Source organism: Neomonachus schauinslandi, chromosome 4 (assembly GCF_002201575.2).
Source record: "Neomonachus schauinslandi chromosome 4, ASM220157v2, whole genome shotgun sequence".
Taxonomy (NCBI): Eukaryota; Metazoa; Chordata; class Mammalia; order Carnivora; family Phocidae; genus Neomonachus; species Neomonachus schauinslandi.
The window spans coordinates 83289102-83308773 of NC_058406.1; the positions used below are offsets into that span (position 1 = coordinate 83289102).

At 43.4% G+C, this 19672-nt stretch overlaps 1 protein-coding gene across 2 annotated transcripts in view; it reads left to right on the forward strand.

Annotated features, from left to right (window-relative positions):
• The first annotated feature begins 3988 nt into the window (after positions 1 to 3988).
• The window catches only part of CDC14A (cell division cycle 14A), a 177862-nt gene continuing 162178 nt past the window's right edge, over positions 3989 to 19672 (forward strand). For both annotated transcript variants that reach the window (XM_044914081.1, XM_021690005.1), the window contains exons 1-2: positions 3989 to 4224; positions 5018 to 5108. In XM_044914081.1, the coding sequence (XP_044770016.1) occupies positions 4176 to 4224; positions 5018 to 5108 (140 nt within the window). In that variant the 5' untranslated portion in view covers positions 3989 to 4175. The remainder of the gene's footprint in view (positions 4225 to 5017; positions 5109 to 19672) is intronic.

The following is a 19672-nucleotide window of genomic DNA, read 5'->3' on the forward strand; positions in this document are numbered from 1 at the left end:
TACCAGGCAAGGAACCAAAATATTTAAACAATTCAAATTACTTTGAATATCAAATTACTCAGAAGCACAGTTTTCCTTGTCTCACAGTAAAACTGAAAATTAATTTTTAGAAAGAATTCAAAGTATGGGGGCACCTGGGTGGCTCAGTCATTAAGTGTCTGCCTTCGGCTCAGGTCATGGTCCCAGGGTCCTGGGTTCGAGCCCCACATCGGGCTCCCTGCTCCGCGGGAGGCCTGCTTCTCCCTCTCCCACTCCCTCTGCTTGTGTTCCCTCTCTCGCTCTATCTCTCTCTGTCAAATAAATAAATAAAATCTTTAAAAAAAAAAAAGAATTCAAAGTATGTATTCTATAGTTTTTTACTTGCTCATATAACATCATCATGACTGAAAAAAGCAACTAAAAGAGCATGTTCCCATAATATATCTTAATAAGAAATGATACTTTGAATAGAATATGTAAATATCACAGTTGTCAGGTCTTTGATTAGCCTAAGCAACTTTTTCCTTACCCTTCTCCAACAAGAGAGAATAGTTTCCTTCTTTTTGCAACTAAATGATCAAACTTGGTTCTTTTATGTTTTTCATCGCCTTCATTCTCATCTGAATCTTCTATCAGTGTTTTTTTCTGATCTCAGAACTAGTCACACTAGGTCATCACTGGCCTGCATTCAGTTCTGGGACACATTTATTAAGGGAGATAGACACATTGGAGAAGAAAGTGACTGGACTTGAAGCCATGTAATTTAAGAAAAGGTTGAAAGAAATGAGAATTTTAATCTGGGAAAAATTAAGAGGAAGAAGTGGTCCAGGGGAGCTGCCTTTGCATTTTTGAAGAGGTGTTATGTTCAAGAATGACTAAGGGTGTTCAGTACGGCCTCAAGGGACAGAATTAGAACCAGATTATATTTTGGTGACAAATTTTGGAGCTGCCTCCTACAGTGAGTTTTCTAGCTCTGCAAGTACACACACATAGTCTGTAGACTGCCTCTCACTGTGTGAGAGACAGGATTCAAGTGATGTTTGCAGAGTTACTGTCACTGAGACAATTTTATACTTAACTGTTAGATTTCTATGTATAATATTCCTTCCTTTTCTTCATTGGGTGACATCTTAGTTCTCTCAGTATTTTCTTCATGTGTGAAACACGTTTATTGTTGTTAAAAATTAAAGTCATTTCCTAACACTTTTATTAAGTTGGATGATAGGAAGAAGTTTCTTCCATTATCTTCCTCCATAGACTGAAATCATGCCTTTATTATGAAACTGCAGCCAGTAGGAACACTGACCTCATGATAATTGAGGGAATAAAGCATTTTATGATCTCATTAGAACCTTGAGGTGGATGTGTGCTGTGCGTGCGCACTAGCTTGTTTACAATTTTCCTTGTAGAATATTCCGTATCTTTTAGATTATGCAGATTTTGGTTTAGAGAGATTTGATTATACTGATAATCACTTATTTTTCTTTTGTGCAACATTAAAAAATTACTTAGAGAGTCTTCAAGAATTTCATTATAATACCCATATTGTAAATATGCTAAGGAAAAAGAAACTTTTTCGTTTTGAGTTCTTAATTTTAAAAACTTTTATTTGTTCAGGTCATAATTCACTCTTCGTGACCAAAATTTCTAAGCCAGGGAATTACGTGAAAGAAATGTTTTTGTAAATTCATTTTAGAAAATAACAAGAGGGTGTTCAATTAAAGCTGCTTTCTCTGAAAATGCAGATTTAGAGTTCATTAGACTATTTACTTCTTGAGATTAAAAGTTTATATGTTGTATGAGAAGGTGGGCTTCTTTTTTCCTGCAATTTTTCCAATAGAGACTGAGATGAAAAGGTTTTAGGAAATTTGCAAGTGAATTTAGATTCTACAGGAATGTTAAATCAGCAAATTTGGAAACATTACCACCATGAATTCAGACTTCTAAACAAAGGGGTTAAGTTTGTTGAGACATTCATTCGCTTTCCTTTGCCATCTTTCACATACAAAAACTGCTAGAAATTTTCAATAAAATAATTTGATTTGGCCAACATGATTGTTGACACCAAGACTGGGGGAATATCAGGCAAAATTCAAGTAATTGTGTGAATGTGGACACCATATTTGAGAGATATTTTCCTCCTTTAGAACTCCATAGCCATGGCCAGTGGCCTGTAAGACATTGAATGCATCTCAACACAAAACACTCATTACAATTCATCTTTCAGGACTTTTATAGTTTTAAAAACTCTTGATATTTCATGTGAAGATTAAACGGTGCTGTATGGGCATAGGGTATAGGAGGTGCTTCTCAATGATTCTTCCAGCTTTAAATTTATATGGTCTAAAGAATTGGATGTTAGGTTTTTCTTTTTACTCTCTTACAAGGACATGATTAATTAGAATTGAGATGTTCTATTGTTTTTGAATATCTAAGAAATACATATTTTTTCTTCTTATGCGAGCAATTAAAAAAAAAATCAAACCACTCAGGTTTCCAAAAGCAGCTTATATTTATTTTCTGTTACTGTTTCGCTTTTTGGACTAACGGGCTAAGACCGAGGAGTTGAGTTCTACACGCTGGCCTCACAGCGCTCCTTCAAAGTCGGCCGGGCCGCTCTTCACTTGTGCGCCCCCTTTCTCCCAAAGGCGGGCGCAAATCCCTTTCTGTTTCTGGAGAAACCGCTCAGAGCGCATGCTCTTCTGATGATGGAGCCATAGCGCCATTTTCATATCCAAGGGACTCTCCTGTAATTAGGCGCGTCCTCGGGCACCCAGTATCAAAGTTGTTCAAACAGTGTGAGGAGCTTCACAGAAACAAGACAAGGGCTTTTTCGAGACGACCCACTCCCTGCAGCGCTTCAGCTAAGACTACGTAAAGAGATTCTTTTGTGTTAATTTCCCCGTGTTCAAGTGGTCCTCTCCTGTGTCGCTGGCCTCGCTCCCTCGCCCCCCCTCCTGGGCCAGAGCAATATAGAGGTTAGGCATTTGTGATGATTTTGCGCCCACAGTGGTGGCCCCACTGAGAGGACGTGGGGGACCGCATGGAAAGGTTTTCCCCGTGAGAACAAAGCACAAGTTATATCAAAGTCCAGTATGTGTAGGGGAAACCGGTACATGTTCTTTTGAGCGAGGAGGTAGCGCTTTTTAAAATTTTATTTTTTTTAATAAAGATTGAGATCCGTCAGTGGTGGGGGGATGCGGAGCGCTTGAAAGATCTGCTATAGGAGGCAGGGCGCGGAGATCTGAAGTCTTTTAAGTGTGTGTGTGTGTGTGTGTGTGTGCGCCCGCGCGCGCGCGCAAGAGTTTAGGAGAACGTGGGTGAGGGGGTGAAAGAGAGACAGAGAAGGAAAATCTAGAGGGGGAGACGACTTAGTGGGCGCCTCCTTGCCTATGAAGCCGCAATAGCCCCTTTCCCGACATCCACTCCCTACTCCACCGTTTCATTCATAAGTTTCTGGTCTGGAAGCCCCGCCCGTCTCCCCTGGGCCGAGGGCCCGTTTCCTGTACAGCAATTGGTGGACGGCAACAAAGCCTTAGCAACTGGCTCCTAGTGACCCGCGGGGCGCCTGGTAACTGGGGCGCGGGGCCGGCACCGAGAAAGGAGCGGGGCTGTCCCTTTAAGGGATGGCCGCGGAGCCGTGAAAGTGGAGGGGGCTGAGGGAGGGCGGGGAGGAAGGTCTGAGGGCGGACCTAGGGGGGAGGAGGAGGAAGAGTTGCTGCTGAAAGGAGGTGGCGAAGGAGGAGCCGGAGCAGCTGCTGCCAGCCCGCGGGCACCGGAGTTCTGCCCGCTGCCGCACGAGTAGCCACGGGCGCGATCGGGTCCAGACGTCTCCTCCTCCATGATCACTTTGGGAGCGGGGGGAAGACTTTGCCCGGCCGTGAGAGCTGGTCTGCGTTTCCCTGGCGCGGCGGCGGCGGAGCAGCGGCAGCAGCCGGGTCCGAATCGGAGCGGCCACAGCCTGGGGCGTGTGCGCCCCGCGCGGAGCGGACTCGGGTTCCCCACGGAATGTCCCCGGGGCGCCCCGCGCGCTGACCCCCCAGCCGCCTCCGCCTTCGGCGCCTGCTGCCCCTCTCGGGCGGGTTCGGTGTTCGGGACTGCAAGCTTCCCGGCTCCTGGGCAGTGGGGAAGCCCCCGGGGGCGGGTGACCTCAGCTGGCCACGACCCAGCCCTCCCCCGTGCGTATCTCGCTTAAGATGGCAGCGGAGTCAGGGGAACTAATCGGGGCTTGCGAGTTCATGAAAGGTGAGGAGCAGCCGCCCCGCATCCTCCAACCCTCCCTCGCGCCCAACTCTTCACTTCTAACCCCTACGTCCCAGCCGCTGCCTCCGGCTTCTTCAGGGGCCTCCGGTGTCCTGCAGCCGCTGCGCGCGCTCTCGTCCCCTCTCCGTACTATCCTCTCCCCGAGGACCCCCTGCTTCCGGCTTCTCTGTCTTTCTTGCGTCCCTGGTTCACTCTGCAGCTCCCTCGGATGGCCTCCCCGCCCGGTAATGGGACAGCGCCGGGCTCGGTCCGGCTTCTGCACGCAGCATCTGGTGGGGATCCTGCTCCGGTTGATTTTTTCGGTCTCCTTTATCCCGCTCTTGCTCGCCTTGGTTTTCGGGACACCCCCCCAGGCACACCTCCCTGTCTCTTCCTCCCTTCCTCTTCTTGAAGACTTCGGAGCTGCAGGCTCGCCTCTCTTCCCCTTCCGCAGCTGCTGAGGTCTGGAGATTTGTGAGCCAAACTTGCATCTCCAGTTCTACGGGTACCCCTAGCTTCTGTCTGCTCCCGCTGGCCTGAAACAGGGAAGATTATGGGAACTCTGCTCCCTAGCTGAGTGTCTCAGTCGGGTCCCCTTCTCGCCTCTCCGTTGTGCTCTTGGGTCTCTGGGTTTCTGGGAGAGATCAGGTTTCTGCAAGAATTCCACGTGTTAATGGGGTCTTTAAATAATGGGTAGCAGTTATTATTTTGATCTTTCGTGTATTATCATCACTCCCCACGTTCAGCTTCCCTCCTTCTCATATGTTTTCTCCCGTCTTTTAAACTTGTCTTTCAGATCGGTTATATTTTGCTACTTTAAGGAATAGACCAAAAAGCACAGTAAATACCCACTATTTCTCCATCGATGAGGAGCTGGTCTATGAAAAGTAAGTTTCTATTTTTTTTTTTCTTCTCTTAACTTTTTAGCCTGTTGGCTCTTTGGTGAAGGAACCCTATGCACCTTTATGGCAGTTTTATTCACTCCCCCCCCCCCCCCCGTGTTGCAAGTAACAACACCATTTTTTGAAGACTCAGATGCTTGGGGAGAGGTGCAGGCGAAGTTAACATAATGTGAACCTGCCAACAGCCCAGTCATTTTAGACCTTTGTCTCTGTGAGCTCTTCCTGCCACCACCACAAATTGCAACTGTAGATACCTAACACTCCCAGAGTAGGACCAGGGAGACTCTGTCCTTGCTAGCTTGTAATTGGCCTGTGAATCAGCCCAGGAGTATTTATGGAGCACCCACAGAGTACAGGGAAGTGTGTGTATTACAGGTGCTTCAGCTTTCCAGTTCACAAGGCTTCTGTTGTCTCGCAGGATGTTTTTGTTTCTGCAGCTCGTTTTTGGGAAGTGGGAATGTTTAGCTGAAGGTAGCTGTACCCAAGTCATATCTATGAGTAAGGTTTTACCTGTGTGAGAAATTATCAGATTATTTTCTTTGGGTGCCCCAAGCTTCCGAGTATTACTTTCTTTGTCTTTGAGGAAGTGGTATAGGAGTGCTGATTTACTTTCTTTGGTTACTTTGCTTCTGTGGGATTAGGATTTGAGAGTGTAAAATAAGAATAGGAAACTGTTATCTGTGAAAGGCAATTAATTTACAGGAAAAGGATATCTTAATACTTTAAGGGCAATAAAAATTTAATTAAAGGGAGATAAACCTCTACTCAATAAAAGCAACAGATAATAAGGAATAGGAAGGCTGAATTGACTTGATTATGTTCTCATTAAAAGAGCTGGTGTTGGGGCGCCTGGGTGGCTCAGTCGTTAAGCGTCTGCCTTCGGCTCAGGTCATGATCCCAGGGTCCTGGGATCGAGCCCCGCATCATCGGGCTCCCTGCTCAGCGGGAAGCCTGCTTCTTCCTCTCCCACTCCCCCTGCTTGTGTTCCTGCTCTCACTATCTCTCTCTCTGTCAAATAAATAAATAAAATCTTAAAAAAAGATAAAAGTGCTGGTGTTTCAGAGTAGTCCAGTATATTTTAACTTAAACATTTAATTTGACTTTCTTGTTGTTTAACCAAACAGGCAATTGAATAAACATAGTTAAATGAACCATAGTGACTCTAGTAAGCTTCCTAGGACAAGTCCCCTTAAAAGGGATTTTGGTTAAAAGGGATTTTGGCCGATCTGCCTAAGGATGTGTGGGTACCACCAAGGCATTTGAAGAGTGAGAGCATTCTCAACTTTTAAGAGCGTCATCTTTTATTTGAGGGCAAACCGTCTTTAACTGTCACTTCATCATAGGGATTCTTGAGACTGATGTCTTCAGGATGTTGCTCTTGGTGGTGCTGGAGGCAGGATGCTTCTTGAATGGCTGAAGTCAAAGTGGGAATGAAAGAGTCCTTTGCGGCTGCAATGAGGTCTAAATCCCTGGTGTCAGATTACAGCCCTGCCCCTAGACCCAATGGAGGACTGCGCTGCCTGCTCCCTGACCTGGATACCTGGATGATGTCACTGCTAGCTGTGTTTAGTGACTGAGCACTCTATTGTTGGCAATGTGCATTGTTGTGGCTTTCTTTTTGTGAGGTTAGGGTTCAGGGACCTCTTGTGCGTCTGAGGGTAGGGACTGTGGATGTGTCATTATGTTCCGTTCTGCAGTGACTGACATGCCAGAGGCTGTTAATATATCACGGAACAAGCTTCCGTCATTGAGGTCTGAGTTGCTTCTTTAGGGATGGCTCAATGGTAGATCTAGCAGGAAATTACATTTAGCCACTCAATGCAGTTGCTCGATGGTTTTTTGATTGTAGCATTGATAGGTGAGGAACAGTTTTTGAGTATTTTAATGTTGCTATTTTAGGATAGGGCGACAAATCCCATTCCTTTTATATTTACTCTACTGTATTTCTGGTGTCTTGTAAAGAAAGACTCGCTGGAGAGACCATCCCATTTCTGTTGTGAGTTTTGACGTCATCTGAAACTGTGAAGAGGACCCCCGTCTGGGCAGAGCGTACCCTTCTCTTGGTTTGGACTTGCCCAGCTACCGTGTCACAGCAATGGCTGTGCTTCTAATTAGCCATGATTCCATCTTTTTTGTAACCCCAACATACTACTCATGGCTAGATGCTGGAGAGAGTACAGTGACGATGAATGCACATATGACCTTCGAGGAGCCACAAGCCTGTAGGGAGAATAACAGCAGTGCAGTGAGAGGTACAGAAAGAGAACGGTCTTCAGGTTAGCATAGCCCCTGTGCTAAGAGGAGTTCCTAGGCAGGTGGGAGCATGTTTGGTTGAAGTGTTTAGAAAAGGGCTTCATGGAGTTACAATTGGTTTGAAGGATGGACAGAGTTTTATCAGGCAGAGATGTGAGAGGAGAGATCCCAGAAGCAAGAACACAAGGATGAGGAAGGAGGTTCCGGAGTGGGTTCAGGGACTAGTAAGTCCCCCAATTTGCCTGGTATGTATTCAGGTGCAAGGGGATGTGCAATATGAAGTTGAAAGGTCAGTGGGGTGCAGACTGAATGCCAGGGTGGGGATCCACCATTTCATCGGACATCAGTGGACTCCTGCGGGTTTTGGGGCAGTCCGTGGTATGACGGGATCTGGGCTAATGGCAAACATTTATTGAGTGTTTAAATGCGTGCTAGGTGCTGTTCTAGGTGCCCCACGACTATTAATCATGAATTCATTTTATTTTCACAACAATTCCACGAGGCTGGTACTATTATCATCCTTAGTGTACAGAGATGATGAGAGTTAGGGTACAGAGAGGTTAGGCAACTTGCCCAAGGTCCCAGAATGAAGATGTAGCAGAGCTGGAGTTTGAAACTGGGCCCTCTGGTTCTGGAGTATGTAGATCTCCTCTCAGAAAGTTAATACGATAGAATCATTTAAGATGGGTTAGGGTGGAAGTAGAAGCCCACTTAGAAAAATTCTGGAACGCTCAAGGGGAAGATAAGTGCCTAGATTAGGATTGGTGGCAATGGTGGTGGACAGAAGAGATCTGAATCCATGTGACTGGCAGCAGATCAGGTGGGTGGGTTGGGGGCTGCTGAGGAAAAAGAGGAGGGAAAGAAGTCCTTAACACAGCCTGGGTCCCAGTGAGCCTGCTGGGGCCATTCGCTGAGCAAGAAGTAGGATGGAGGAATTGGCATTAGTGGGGACATCAGGCATTCCATTTTGATCAGGTTGAATTTAAGGATTTTAAGGGACATCACATAGACTTGAAGTTCTTAAATTTGGGGAGTTTTCCCCGAAGGGTTGATAAAGCTGCGAGAGTGATGTGATTTGGGTGAAGAAAGAGAAGATATCAAAGTGTGTATTTCACAGGCAGGGCTAGGAAGAGAGGAACAAGGGAAGGAGGAGGAAATAAACAGAGAAGGAGGTGGACAAACGGCAGAGAGAGAGAAGAAAGGGAGGAAGGACAGAGGTCCGGGAATTCATCTTGTCAGCGCTACTTCTTTAGGAAGTGTAGGATGAGAGATTCTGCAAAGCCCCTGGAAACATGTATAGTAACCTGTGTTCTATCTGTGGAGGATGTCTTGTGGGGAGAAAAATGTTGACTGTCAAATCATACGGTACACCTCTCCAAGGAAAGCAGTGTGTTTACACACATTATCACACAGGTCTTGTACGGCCCTGTAACTGTGTACTACTCACTGAATGTATAAATGAAATGCTGCCTCTCTGGCTAAATTATCACCTTGGAAATGCAACTATTATTTTTGAATCAGGAAATAGACTCTTTAACTATTAGGCTGTGGGTACTCTGGACGCAGCTGTGTTTTGTGCAGATGTTTAGTTAGTTCTAAGCGGATGATAGCGCTCCATGACTGAAATGGCAACCTTCTGAGAAGCTGGTGGAGAAAATTTAACAAAGTGGCCCCATGAGGTGAGGCTATTTATTAGAAATGAAAGTCCGAATTTTCTGTTTGATTTTAAAACAGAATTTATCACATTAATATAAAGGCCTGAGGAGTTTTAGTAAAATAAAATGTGGTTGATAAGAAAGCCATACATTTATCCTCGGGTTATAATTTCACAGATCAGAATTAAAATCAGAGTATAGGCTAACACACCCATGGGACAGAAATAGCCCCATAAAAAGGGAGCCTTTCAAAGATTTATCTGTATTTGATTAAGCTACAAATAACATGCAACTCTCCAGAAAGGCTAATTCTTTGGTTTTGGAATTGGGCCCTGTAATCCAAATAGAGGCTTACTTTTTATAACTTGGCTCAAATATTTTTGGCTCAAAAGTTAGCAAGATGAAATATGTTAATTGTTATAACCTTTGTGTGCCCCTCCTGACTATGATGATGGGATAGGGTCGGATGTTAATGCATGGAAAGCCAGTTTGCTGTGAGGGATAGTGTAGAGGGTCTTCATGTTCAGCCTTGTCCATTTTCCTTTCTCCTCTCATTTTGTTTGCAAAGGAAAGGTATTGAGAATGCAGGAGAGAACTTTTCATGGACATACTCTGGGGACTGAATATTAAGCAGTTTCTGAAGTGACTCGAAGCATTTCACCAAATGTTTTAGCATGGAAGAATGAGCAGCCTCTAGTGAGGACTAATTAGCTAAATTGAAGATTTAAATAATTTAAAATCTTCAATTTTCACTTAAACTTTATTAAAGCACCCTGCTATTAATGCAACCGGGGATTCTTGAGTAAATAATATATAGAAGACTGATTTCTTTTATAGTCTGCAGAGTAGGTGTGAGTCAGAATGTGGACCTAGGACATCCTTGAGAGAAATATAGAAAAATTTCCCTTGCCTGGAAATATTTGTGGGAATGGAGTGAGAAGGAGCCCTTTTTGTTTTCAATTTAATATGTGGCAGGGGTGCCTGGGTGGCACAGTCCTTTGGGTGCCTGACTCTTGGTTTCGGCTCAGGTTGTGATCTCAGCGTCGTAAAATCAAGCCCCTTGTTGGCTCTGTGCTCAGAGGGGAGACGGATGGAGTTTCTCTGTCTCCCTCTGCCTCTGCCCCTCCTGCTCGTGCTCTCTCTCTCTAAAATAAATAAATAAATCTTCTAAATTTTTTTAAATTTGTGGCAAGTAGGTTAATTTAGTGGCTAATGCCATTTATGGACATGCACACATAGACAAATATATGATCTTATAGCATCTTAGGGCCATCATTTGGTACCCCAGCTTTCATCATCAATTACTATGATATTGACAGAAGAGGAGATATAGTTGAATTTGGAGACAAATTGCCCCATGGGAATAAAAATCAAATCATAGCAATAGCTTACATTTATAGTCCCGTGCCAGGCAGTGTTCTGTGTGCTCTGTACGCATTCACTCGGTCTTCAGAAGAACCCTGGGAGTTAGGTGCTGTTATTATCACCACTTTACAGATGAGGAAGCTGAGGCTCGGGGGGTAAGCAGCACCAAAGGTCATTGAGCTCGTAGTTCAGTTGTTGAGTTGGGATTCAAGCCATGGGTAGTTGGCCTTGGAGTTCATACTCTTATGCTTCTAGCAAGTTCCCAGTTGTCTTGAGCTGGAGGCTCGTGGGAAGGGTGCAGAACAGCCCCACCCCTCCCTGGCATGCCTGGCCCTTCTAACTTGGGTGGTGATGGCTTTGGTAAGAAACGTGCTGCTGACAGTGTGGGCACCAACTTTATGTCCGGGCCATATCTGGGGATGTGTGGTGGTAATGAAAATGATTTTTCCACTTTTGTGGGTGTAATTTTGCTTTTTTTCCCTTTCAGTGGACTACCCCCCCCAAAAGAAAATAAATTGAATTCATTATCATTATATATTAATAGGATGGATGAAAACAAAAGAAGCCCAGCTTCTGAAAACTTCTTTTGCAGGCTGCCTAGTGAAATGTTCTTGCTTCTTTTTTTTTTTTTTTTAAGATTTTATTTATTTATTTGAGAGAGAGAGAATGAGAGACAGAGCATGAGAGGGAGGAGGGTCAGAGGGAGAAGCAGACTCCCTGCCGAGCAGGGAGCCCGATGCGGGACTCGATCCTGTGACTCCAGGATCATGACCTGAGCCGAAGGCAGTCGCTTAACCAACTGAGCCACCCAGGCGCCCTGTTCTTGCTTCTTAACTGGTATAACTTAAGATATAATAGTTTCTGTATAGAATTCTCCTAAAAACTCCGAAAACTTTTTAGCTTTAAAAGATGGTGTGTTTAATACTTTCTTCTCCCTTTCTCCTTTCTTCCATCCTAGCATTGTTCAGGGCTACTTTTTTCATCCTCTGTTTTGAACACATAAGTTTTAGGTGTGTATGTATGTGTATCTGTATATATAACTGACAGTACTACGTAGTATGTGTGATGAGGAAATGCACATTTCTGTGTATACACTGACCAGCCAGTTCTAAATTCAGTGACATACTAGAGTCAAATTTTACTTTCTAGTTATTGATTTAATTAAATACTTGCTCTTTTGGGGTGCCTTGGTGGCGCAGTTGGTTGGGCAGATGACTCTTGGTTTCAGCTCAGGTTGTGATCTCAGGGTCATAGGATCGAGCCCTGAGTCAGGCTCCATGCTCAGTGTGGAGTCTGCTTGAGTTTCTCTCTCCCTCTGCCCCTCCCCACTGTGCTCTTTCTCTCTCTCAAATAAATAAATAAATCATTAAAAAAAAAATACTTGCTGTTTTGACCTATTAGGCATTCATAGTGGGTAGTCTGTCTCTAATCTTCATAAGGATAATTATTATTCAGTTTTTTCAATTTCCTTAAGATGAGACTGACAAATACATAAAATTTAACCAAGGTGCTAAGGACTCAGTTAAAACTAACAGCGCTGGTCTTAATCAGGCGGACTGACAAAGGATCCTAATGGGCTGTAGGAATGTCCAATGGAGAGCCGTCTGCCGTCCAAGTTCTTTCAATGCCAAGTCACCATGGGGTGGCTTCATTATTTTGTTTGAAGTAGATTCCTAAGACATCAGATGTTCTCATTTGTAAGTTCATAAACACATTCCAAAGCCCAAAGCAAATGACTTTTACTTACCCACAGCTTTAATACACCTTTGTGCTTAAAAAAAAAAAAAAAAGACCCTTGACACATTTTCATAGGAAGTGAAAAAAGCAACCCTTAAAACTTAGAAGTGGTTGAAAATTGCTGGAGAAGGAACTACCATTTAGGTGGGCTAGATATCTGGGCGGAGCTCTGTGCTAATGCTTTGGGGGTACACAAATACATAAACAAGGCAACGAATACAAATACAGTGAAGGGCAATATATGACAAAAGCTGCAAAGGTATGTGTTAGGAATCCAAGAAACGCAGAGATTATTACTGCCCAGGGTGATAAAGACTTCATAGAATGGTTTGAGCTAGCTTTTGAAGGGCATGGAAGAGCAAAGAGTGTATTTCATCATCTCTATGAGGACAAGTACTACTGTTTTTGCTTACCATGGTATCCCTACAACCCAGCGCGGTGCCTGACGCACAGCTGGTGCTCAAGAAATTTTAGCTGAGTGAATGAATGAGTGAGCGAAAGAGGAAGGAAAGAAAGTAGAGATTCCAGTGTTTGGGTTAGCAAGATTCTGTTAGGTGAGGCAAATATTTGAATGCAGAGAGGTGCCAGGGGAGGCTGGACACGTAGTTGGGGACTGGATGGTGGAAAACCATTTGGACCTCACTTGTGCTGGTTTATCAATGGCAGAGAGACTGGTCAGAGCTCTCTGGTTTAGGCTGGGAGGTGGGGGTCTGTTTAGGCTTTGGCAGGATTGGATTAGGGTTGTAGCGGTGGGAACAGAAAGGCCAGACCTGGGGAAGAAGCTAAAAGGGGAAGAAGCTAAAAGGGATGGATTGACTGTATTTGGGATTGACCAGGTTGGGGAGGGGGGTGAGGAATTGAAAGTAAGTTCAAGGTTTCTGGCCTGGGTGACTGGGACAAAGGGACACCTTAAAGGAGGCAATGTATATAAATCAGAAGGAGGGTTTGCCGTTTTATTGCTTGGTTTTATTTTGGGGATGGGGAAAGGACGTAAAAAGGGGGGTTTATAATGAAAGTAAAAGAGGAGTCTTTGTCTTTTATGATCTTTAAGGAAAAAAACAGACAATGCCTGCTCAGGATTTTTAGATATTTACTTGTTTAAACACTGAAAAGGTGGGTGGGACGCTGATCTTAAGTTCCTTTCTGACTCCCTGATTTGAACTGGGCTCTCTAAGCTTAAGTGTCAAATTCATTGTTTCTTTTAAAATAACCTTTTTTTTTTTTTTAAAGATTTTATTTATTTGACAGAGAGAGACACAGCGAGAGCAGGAACACAAGCAGGGGGAGTGGGAGAGGGAGATGCAGGCTTCCCACGGAGCAGGGAGCCCGATATGGGGCTTGATCCCAGGAGCCTGGGATCATCACCTGAGCCGGAGGCAGACGCTTAACAACTGAGCCACCCAGGTGCCCTAAAAAAATCTTTTTTTGAGCTTTAGTTTCTGAATTTACCTAAAAAAACTTTGGGTTTGTTAATCATCTAAATACTTCCAGGACCACCAAAGAATCAGATGTTGAATGAGAACCATCAAAATATCGTCTTATTTATTGAAAGTATGTACTATTTATTCCTGGTCCTCATAGTTTGGAAACATCTGGTGAATGATCACAATTATTTGTAATTGACAGTGAATTCCTTTATAGGAAATAGTTTGTGTGAACTATGGTTTTTGAATAAAATGGTTTTTTTTTAAAGATTTTATGTATTTGAGAGAGAGAACGAGCAGTGGGGGGGGCAGAGGAAGAGAGAGAGAGAAGCAGACTCCCTGCTGAGCAGGGAGCCTGATGACTCAGAGGCTAGATCCCAGGACCCTGAGATCATGACCTGAGCTGAAGGCAGAGGCTTAACCGACTGAGCCACCCAGGCACCCCTGAATAAAATGTTTGATGTATTAATTTATACATTTAATATTTTGGCCTTAAAGATGTTTACATCCTATTGATGAATTGAAGAATTTGCTAGTTTGGACTTGTTCTTTTGTTAAAAAATTTAATTTTCTTTTGGAGAACCAGCAAAGATGGTTTATTTCACATTTGTTCTCCTTGATGGATATAGTCTAGTAATAATGCATTTGTCTGGTTGTGTCTGGGAATGTGGCATTCCAGGGAGGCAGCTCTTACAAAGAGTTGGGAAATCACATCTTGAAATATGAAAGCAGTTTTATCATTTGTGGGACTTTTCTTTTTTTTTTTTTAAGATTTTTTATTTATTTATTTGACAGAGAGAGACACAGCGAGAGAGGGAACAGGGGGAGTGGGAGAGGGAGAAGCAGGCTCCCCATTGAGCAGGGAGCCCAATGCGGGGCTCGATCCCAGGACCCTGGGACCATGACCTGAGCCGAAGGCAGACACTCAACGACTGAGCCACCCAGGCGCCCCTTGTGAGACTTTTCTAAGATGAATCTGCCTTTCTTTTTTTTTTTTTTTTTAAAGATTTTATTTATTTATTTGAGAGAGAGAGAACGAGAGACAGAGAGCAGGAGAGGGAGGAGGGTCAGAGGGAGGAGAAGCAGACTCCCCGCCAAGCAGGGAGCCCGATGCGGGACTCGATCCCGGGACTCCAGGATCATGACCTGAGCCGAAGGCAGACGCTTAACCATCTGAGCCACCCAGGCGCCCTGAATCTGCCTTTCTGCCTTCTTGAAGAGTTTACTGCTTATGATTTGCTTTTTTTGTGTGTGTAATACTCAGACTCTATTATAAGTGCATTTTTTTATACAGTTTCCCTGTAATTCAAGGATGGTTTTAGCTGCTCCTAAGGAATGAAGGGCTCTCTGTTTATGTAGCAAATGGTGCCTGTTTGCTAAACATCTCGTTATCTTTTAGTGGTTTTAATTTATTCAGTGAGTTTTTATCGATGGCTAACTACTAGGAGTTGTGTACGTTTTAGGTGCTGCTTACTATTGGGTTAGCTTTTGACATTACTGTCAGTGGGGCAGCCCCTAATAGCGGCCTCGTCCCTACGGTCTGTCTGATAAGTCTAATAGACTATGGGCATAGAAACCAGACATCATATTTTATTAGCCTTTGGTACAAAATAAGACTAAATAGACTGTGTGAGAGTGGGACTCTCTTATAAACACGGCTAAAGGGCATGGGTTTTGTGGCAGGCTTTAGAAGAAACAATATGACTTTGTTTTTTTGGCTTACTTAAAATTCTCATTTTTATTCCAGATTGAGATTTCTGAATTGAGGATCCTTGAATAACTGGTTTCTTTCTTTCTTTCTTTCTTTCTTTCTTTCTTTCTTTCTTTCTTTCTTTCTTTTTCTTTCTGAGGGAGAGAAGAGGGGGGAGGGGCAGAGGGAGAGAAGAGGGGGGAGGGGCAGAGGGAGAGAGAGAATCTAAAGCAGGCTCCACAGCCGGTGCAGAGCCCGACGTGAGACTCAGTCTCAACCCTGAGATCATGACCTGAGCTGAAATCAAGAGTCAGCCACTTAACCGACTGAGCCACCCAGGCGCCCCGAATAACTGGTTTCTTATTCTATACATTTCTATTTCTTTTAAGAGGGCGTGTATTGGTATAGCATTTATATTAGTCCTGGTAGTCAATGAATAATTCTCTACACAGCTGAATTAATCTGAAACGTTAAAAAAAATTTTTTTTTCTAAATGTGAGATAAAAGGTTTAAAAAGATCTCTTCTAGGAAGCTGTGAATGGTGGGCTTGTAAAATAGTGCCTTTCCTGTTCTGATAGACCCTCCCTAGGGTCCAACATTGCACTTTGTTCTGCAAGCCCCACAGCAGATTGGCTGCAACTCTAGAAAACCAGAAAGTAAAGGCTCAGGATGATTTTAATGCGGCAGAACTCTCAGAACTGAAGGGGCTGGAAAGACAAAAGGAGTTGGGGTGATGTATAGTCAGGGTGAGTCTTTTTAGATTGGGGGTTACTTCTGGAGTGGGCTACCCTGGGAGCAAGCTGGTAATAAAGATACAGGCTGAAGGGGGGATGGTGGGGTTGGGCTCTAGACCTTTCCCTGCATTTGAGAGGTGGGCCATCTTGCTATTCTCCTTCCCCTTTACTGCCTTTACATCTTAGGTCATTTTTGTCAATTTTGTGTAGTTAGTTTTATTATGTGCCTAAAGCTAATAAAATGTGACATCTGGTATCTCTCCCCACATTAATCTGGTGTATGGTTTAGAAAGATTAAATGGAAACAGGCAGTGTTTTTGCAGATGAACCAGCCACATCTCAGTCTTTCATTCCTTACTCAGTCATCTCTGGGCCAGGCACTAGGGATATAACATAACACTGAGCACATGCGAACCCAGCCCTATGTTCATGGAGCTTCTATAGTCCAGTGGGCGGAGGATATTAATCAAATATTCAGACATAGGATTATTTGTAAGTACTCTGAAGCAAAGATCTACTAGAAGCACATAACAATGGAGCCTGGCCTGTGGGGGTGGGATGGGAGTGTGGGGGTGTGTGTGAAATGGGGTGAGGGCCGAGCTGGGTGTGGGAGAGGGATCAGGGAAAGAGTCTCTGAGGAAGTGTGACTAGAGCTGACACCTAAAGGGTAGGTAGAAGTTAACTAGGCCTGGGAGGGTGATGTGCTAAAGGCCTGAGGTGGGGACTAAAAGGAATAGCTTGGCTGGAGCTTACTAGTATTAAAACCAGGGAAATGAAGCCCCAAAGATAGAGAGGTAGGGACTGCACCAGCAGTCAAGTATGAGGGTTTTGCTTTTAATTCCAAGAGTTTAGAGGGGTAATATGATCATTACTGGGTTTTAGAGTAATTATTTTCCTTTTCAAGGCCTTAGTTACTTTATGAAATGTGAGGAGGGTTAGTCTTTTAGGTACAGGGCATCAGTCATCATTCTGTTTTCTATCAAAGCCACGAGTGTACTGTCTGCATAGTCCTTTTGCCTTCAATACCTGCCATTGAATAAAGGGGTTAACTTACACTGCTTGAGAATGTTTCTGTGGGAGTGAATTTTAATTTTACCCGTGCATTCCTGAAGAAATCTCCTATTGTTTTCATTACTGTGCGTCTCAGAGGGGGTTTTCATTAATTGGCTTGCTCCAAAGAGGGAAGTCACAGAATGACAGACTCTGATACTGGAAGCTTGCTTGACACAATCTAGCCTGTTGTTTGGCTTAAAGGCAAAGTGGCGACACTAACCCATTTTACAGCAGCAGCAGGGCCTTGCTACTTGCCCCGGGGTAAGAAGGTACTAAGCGGAGAAGGCTTCCTCATACTTCCGGTATTGTCTGCCGGTATTGTCTGCCTGTACTTTCCTAAAAACCGAGAATAATGTACCAAAGACCAGGAGTCAGAGTTGATATTGGGGTTCTCTCCTTCCTTTGTGATCTCAACAAATGTCAAACTTCATGCAGGCAAGTAAATGGTAATGAGATCAAGCTTCCTACCTTATGAAGACACTTTCTGGTCTGTGGGTTTGTTCCCCAGCTGTGCAGAAAGCATAGTGAATTTCCGGGGGAAAGCTGTAAGGTTCTTCCCCTTCTTGGAGGAGCTATTCTGAGGGAAATGCCTTTGTACCCAGACTCAACACATTGAGAGGGCAGAATTCATCCAATAGGGCTAGTAGCCCTTGGGAAACATGTGCACTGTTGAATGGGTTTGTCCAATATGTATAACTAGAGTCTTAGACTCTTCAGACTCTAGTATATATATATGTGTGTGTATACATGTATATATATATATATACATGTATACAGTACATATTATAATATACATATAATAGTCTATAGTACATATTATAGTACAGTACATATTATAATATACATATAATAGTCTATAATGTACATAATGGCTAGAAATGTGATATATGATATGATATAATATTTGGAAAGAACTTTAGAACCTTAATTCAGCAACTTCATCTGATGGACGAGGATGTGGAGTGCCAGGCACATGCCAGGGACACTGAGCAATCAAGTTGGGACTAGAACCCCTTGTTTCCAAGTGGTCTTCGATTTTCTGTCAGACTCTGTGTGACTTTTATGGAGTTGGGGAGCTTCTTCAACGCGCCATCTCTCTTCCCTGAAAGTCAATGTCAACGTGACTGTGGTTTGCTATGCCATAAGGGCTTGAGTATAAGCCTTGAACTGTAAGGGCTTCAGACTGTACTCTTAGATTAGTGTTTGCTAAGCAGTTGAAGCTTTTTTGAAAGTTGATTATTATGAGTTTTAGCCATGTACAAGAACTTTATCATCTGACTGGAGGGGTGTGGATAATATTCCAGTGATAGGGAAATTATTAGGTGGTATGTGGAGCCCACGGGGCTGCACTGATCAATTTCACTAAAATTGTATATATGTACACACATATATGTAACTCACTGTGCTTCAGAGGATACTGCTACTCAGTGTTTATCACACTGTGATAAGGTTTACTTGTCTTCTCATTAGGTGGTGAGCTCTTTTTGAGCATGGAATAGCAGTCTGTAGGCTTTCAGTAAGTATTTGAGTGAGTGAGTGAATGAACAGACAAAAACTGTCAGCAGTTGTGGTAAAAAATCGAAGAGTTGGTATGCCTTACAATAATCTTATAGAATTTCTCCATCCTATCGTAAAGCAGTTAAAATTTTTTTTTTGTAGGGGCGCCTGGGTGACTCAGTCAGTTGAGCATCCAACTCTTGGTTTCGGCTCAGGTCATGATCTCCGGGTCATGGAATTGAGCCCTGAGTCAGGCTCCCTGATCAGCATGGAGTCTACTCAAGATTCTTTCTCCCTCTCCTTCCTCTTTTGCCCCTCTCCCAAATAAATAAAATAAAAAAAAAATTTTTTTTTTGTATTGTCAGCACTCTGATTAATATACCAACTTATAGTGCCTTACCCAGAGTAAGTGGTCATAAATTTTGTTGAATGAATGAGTACTGCTTGGAATATAGCTTATCTTTTTGCTGAGGAGTTGAAAATTTTTAGATGAAACTTCTGATATGCAGAATAAGGTACAATAGTGCTTTACACAATGAGTTCTCTGAGAATGGACCCACTTAAATTAGGGTTTGTTTGAAAAACCAAACACAAAATAATGATATGTCATAAACTTCATAAATCTTATAAGAAGACTTAGATACTTTGGGTATAGCAAAAAGGCTTCTAGGCCCAATTTATATTTTACTTCAAATCTGTAGGGCCAGCAGTGTGGGTATTAGGTGACCCTGTGGGTATTGGGTGACCCTGTGGGTAGTGGATGACCCTGGTAAACGATTGCTCTGATCCTTGGGCTCCCATTTCTTTGTCCTCCCCAGAAGGAGATGACTCTCTCTTCTCTCCTCTCCCCACTTGCAAGGCTCCCAATTCTTTTAACTTCTTTCCTTTCAAGACAGGAAAGAATTTGATTTTAGCTATTTATACTTACCAAATAAAAGACAGATGAACTGACTTTTACTGAATAATTCATGAGTTTCGTTCTGGTTATTGACCCATAATTTGCCAACCTACAAGGGGAAATTTACAAATAGGTAAAAGAGGTTCATTTGTTCGTTCGTTCATTCATTCCTTCGGAGGGAAAGCTGAAGGTACTCTGAAATAATCAAATAATATATCCATGGTTTTCCCTGCCCAAATGAGC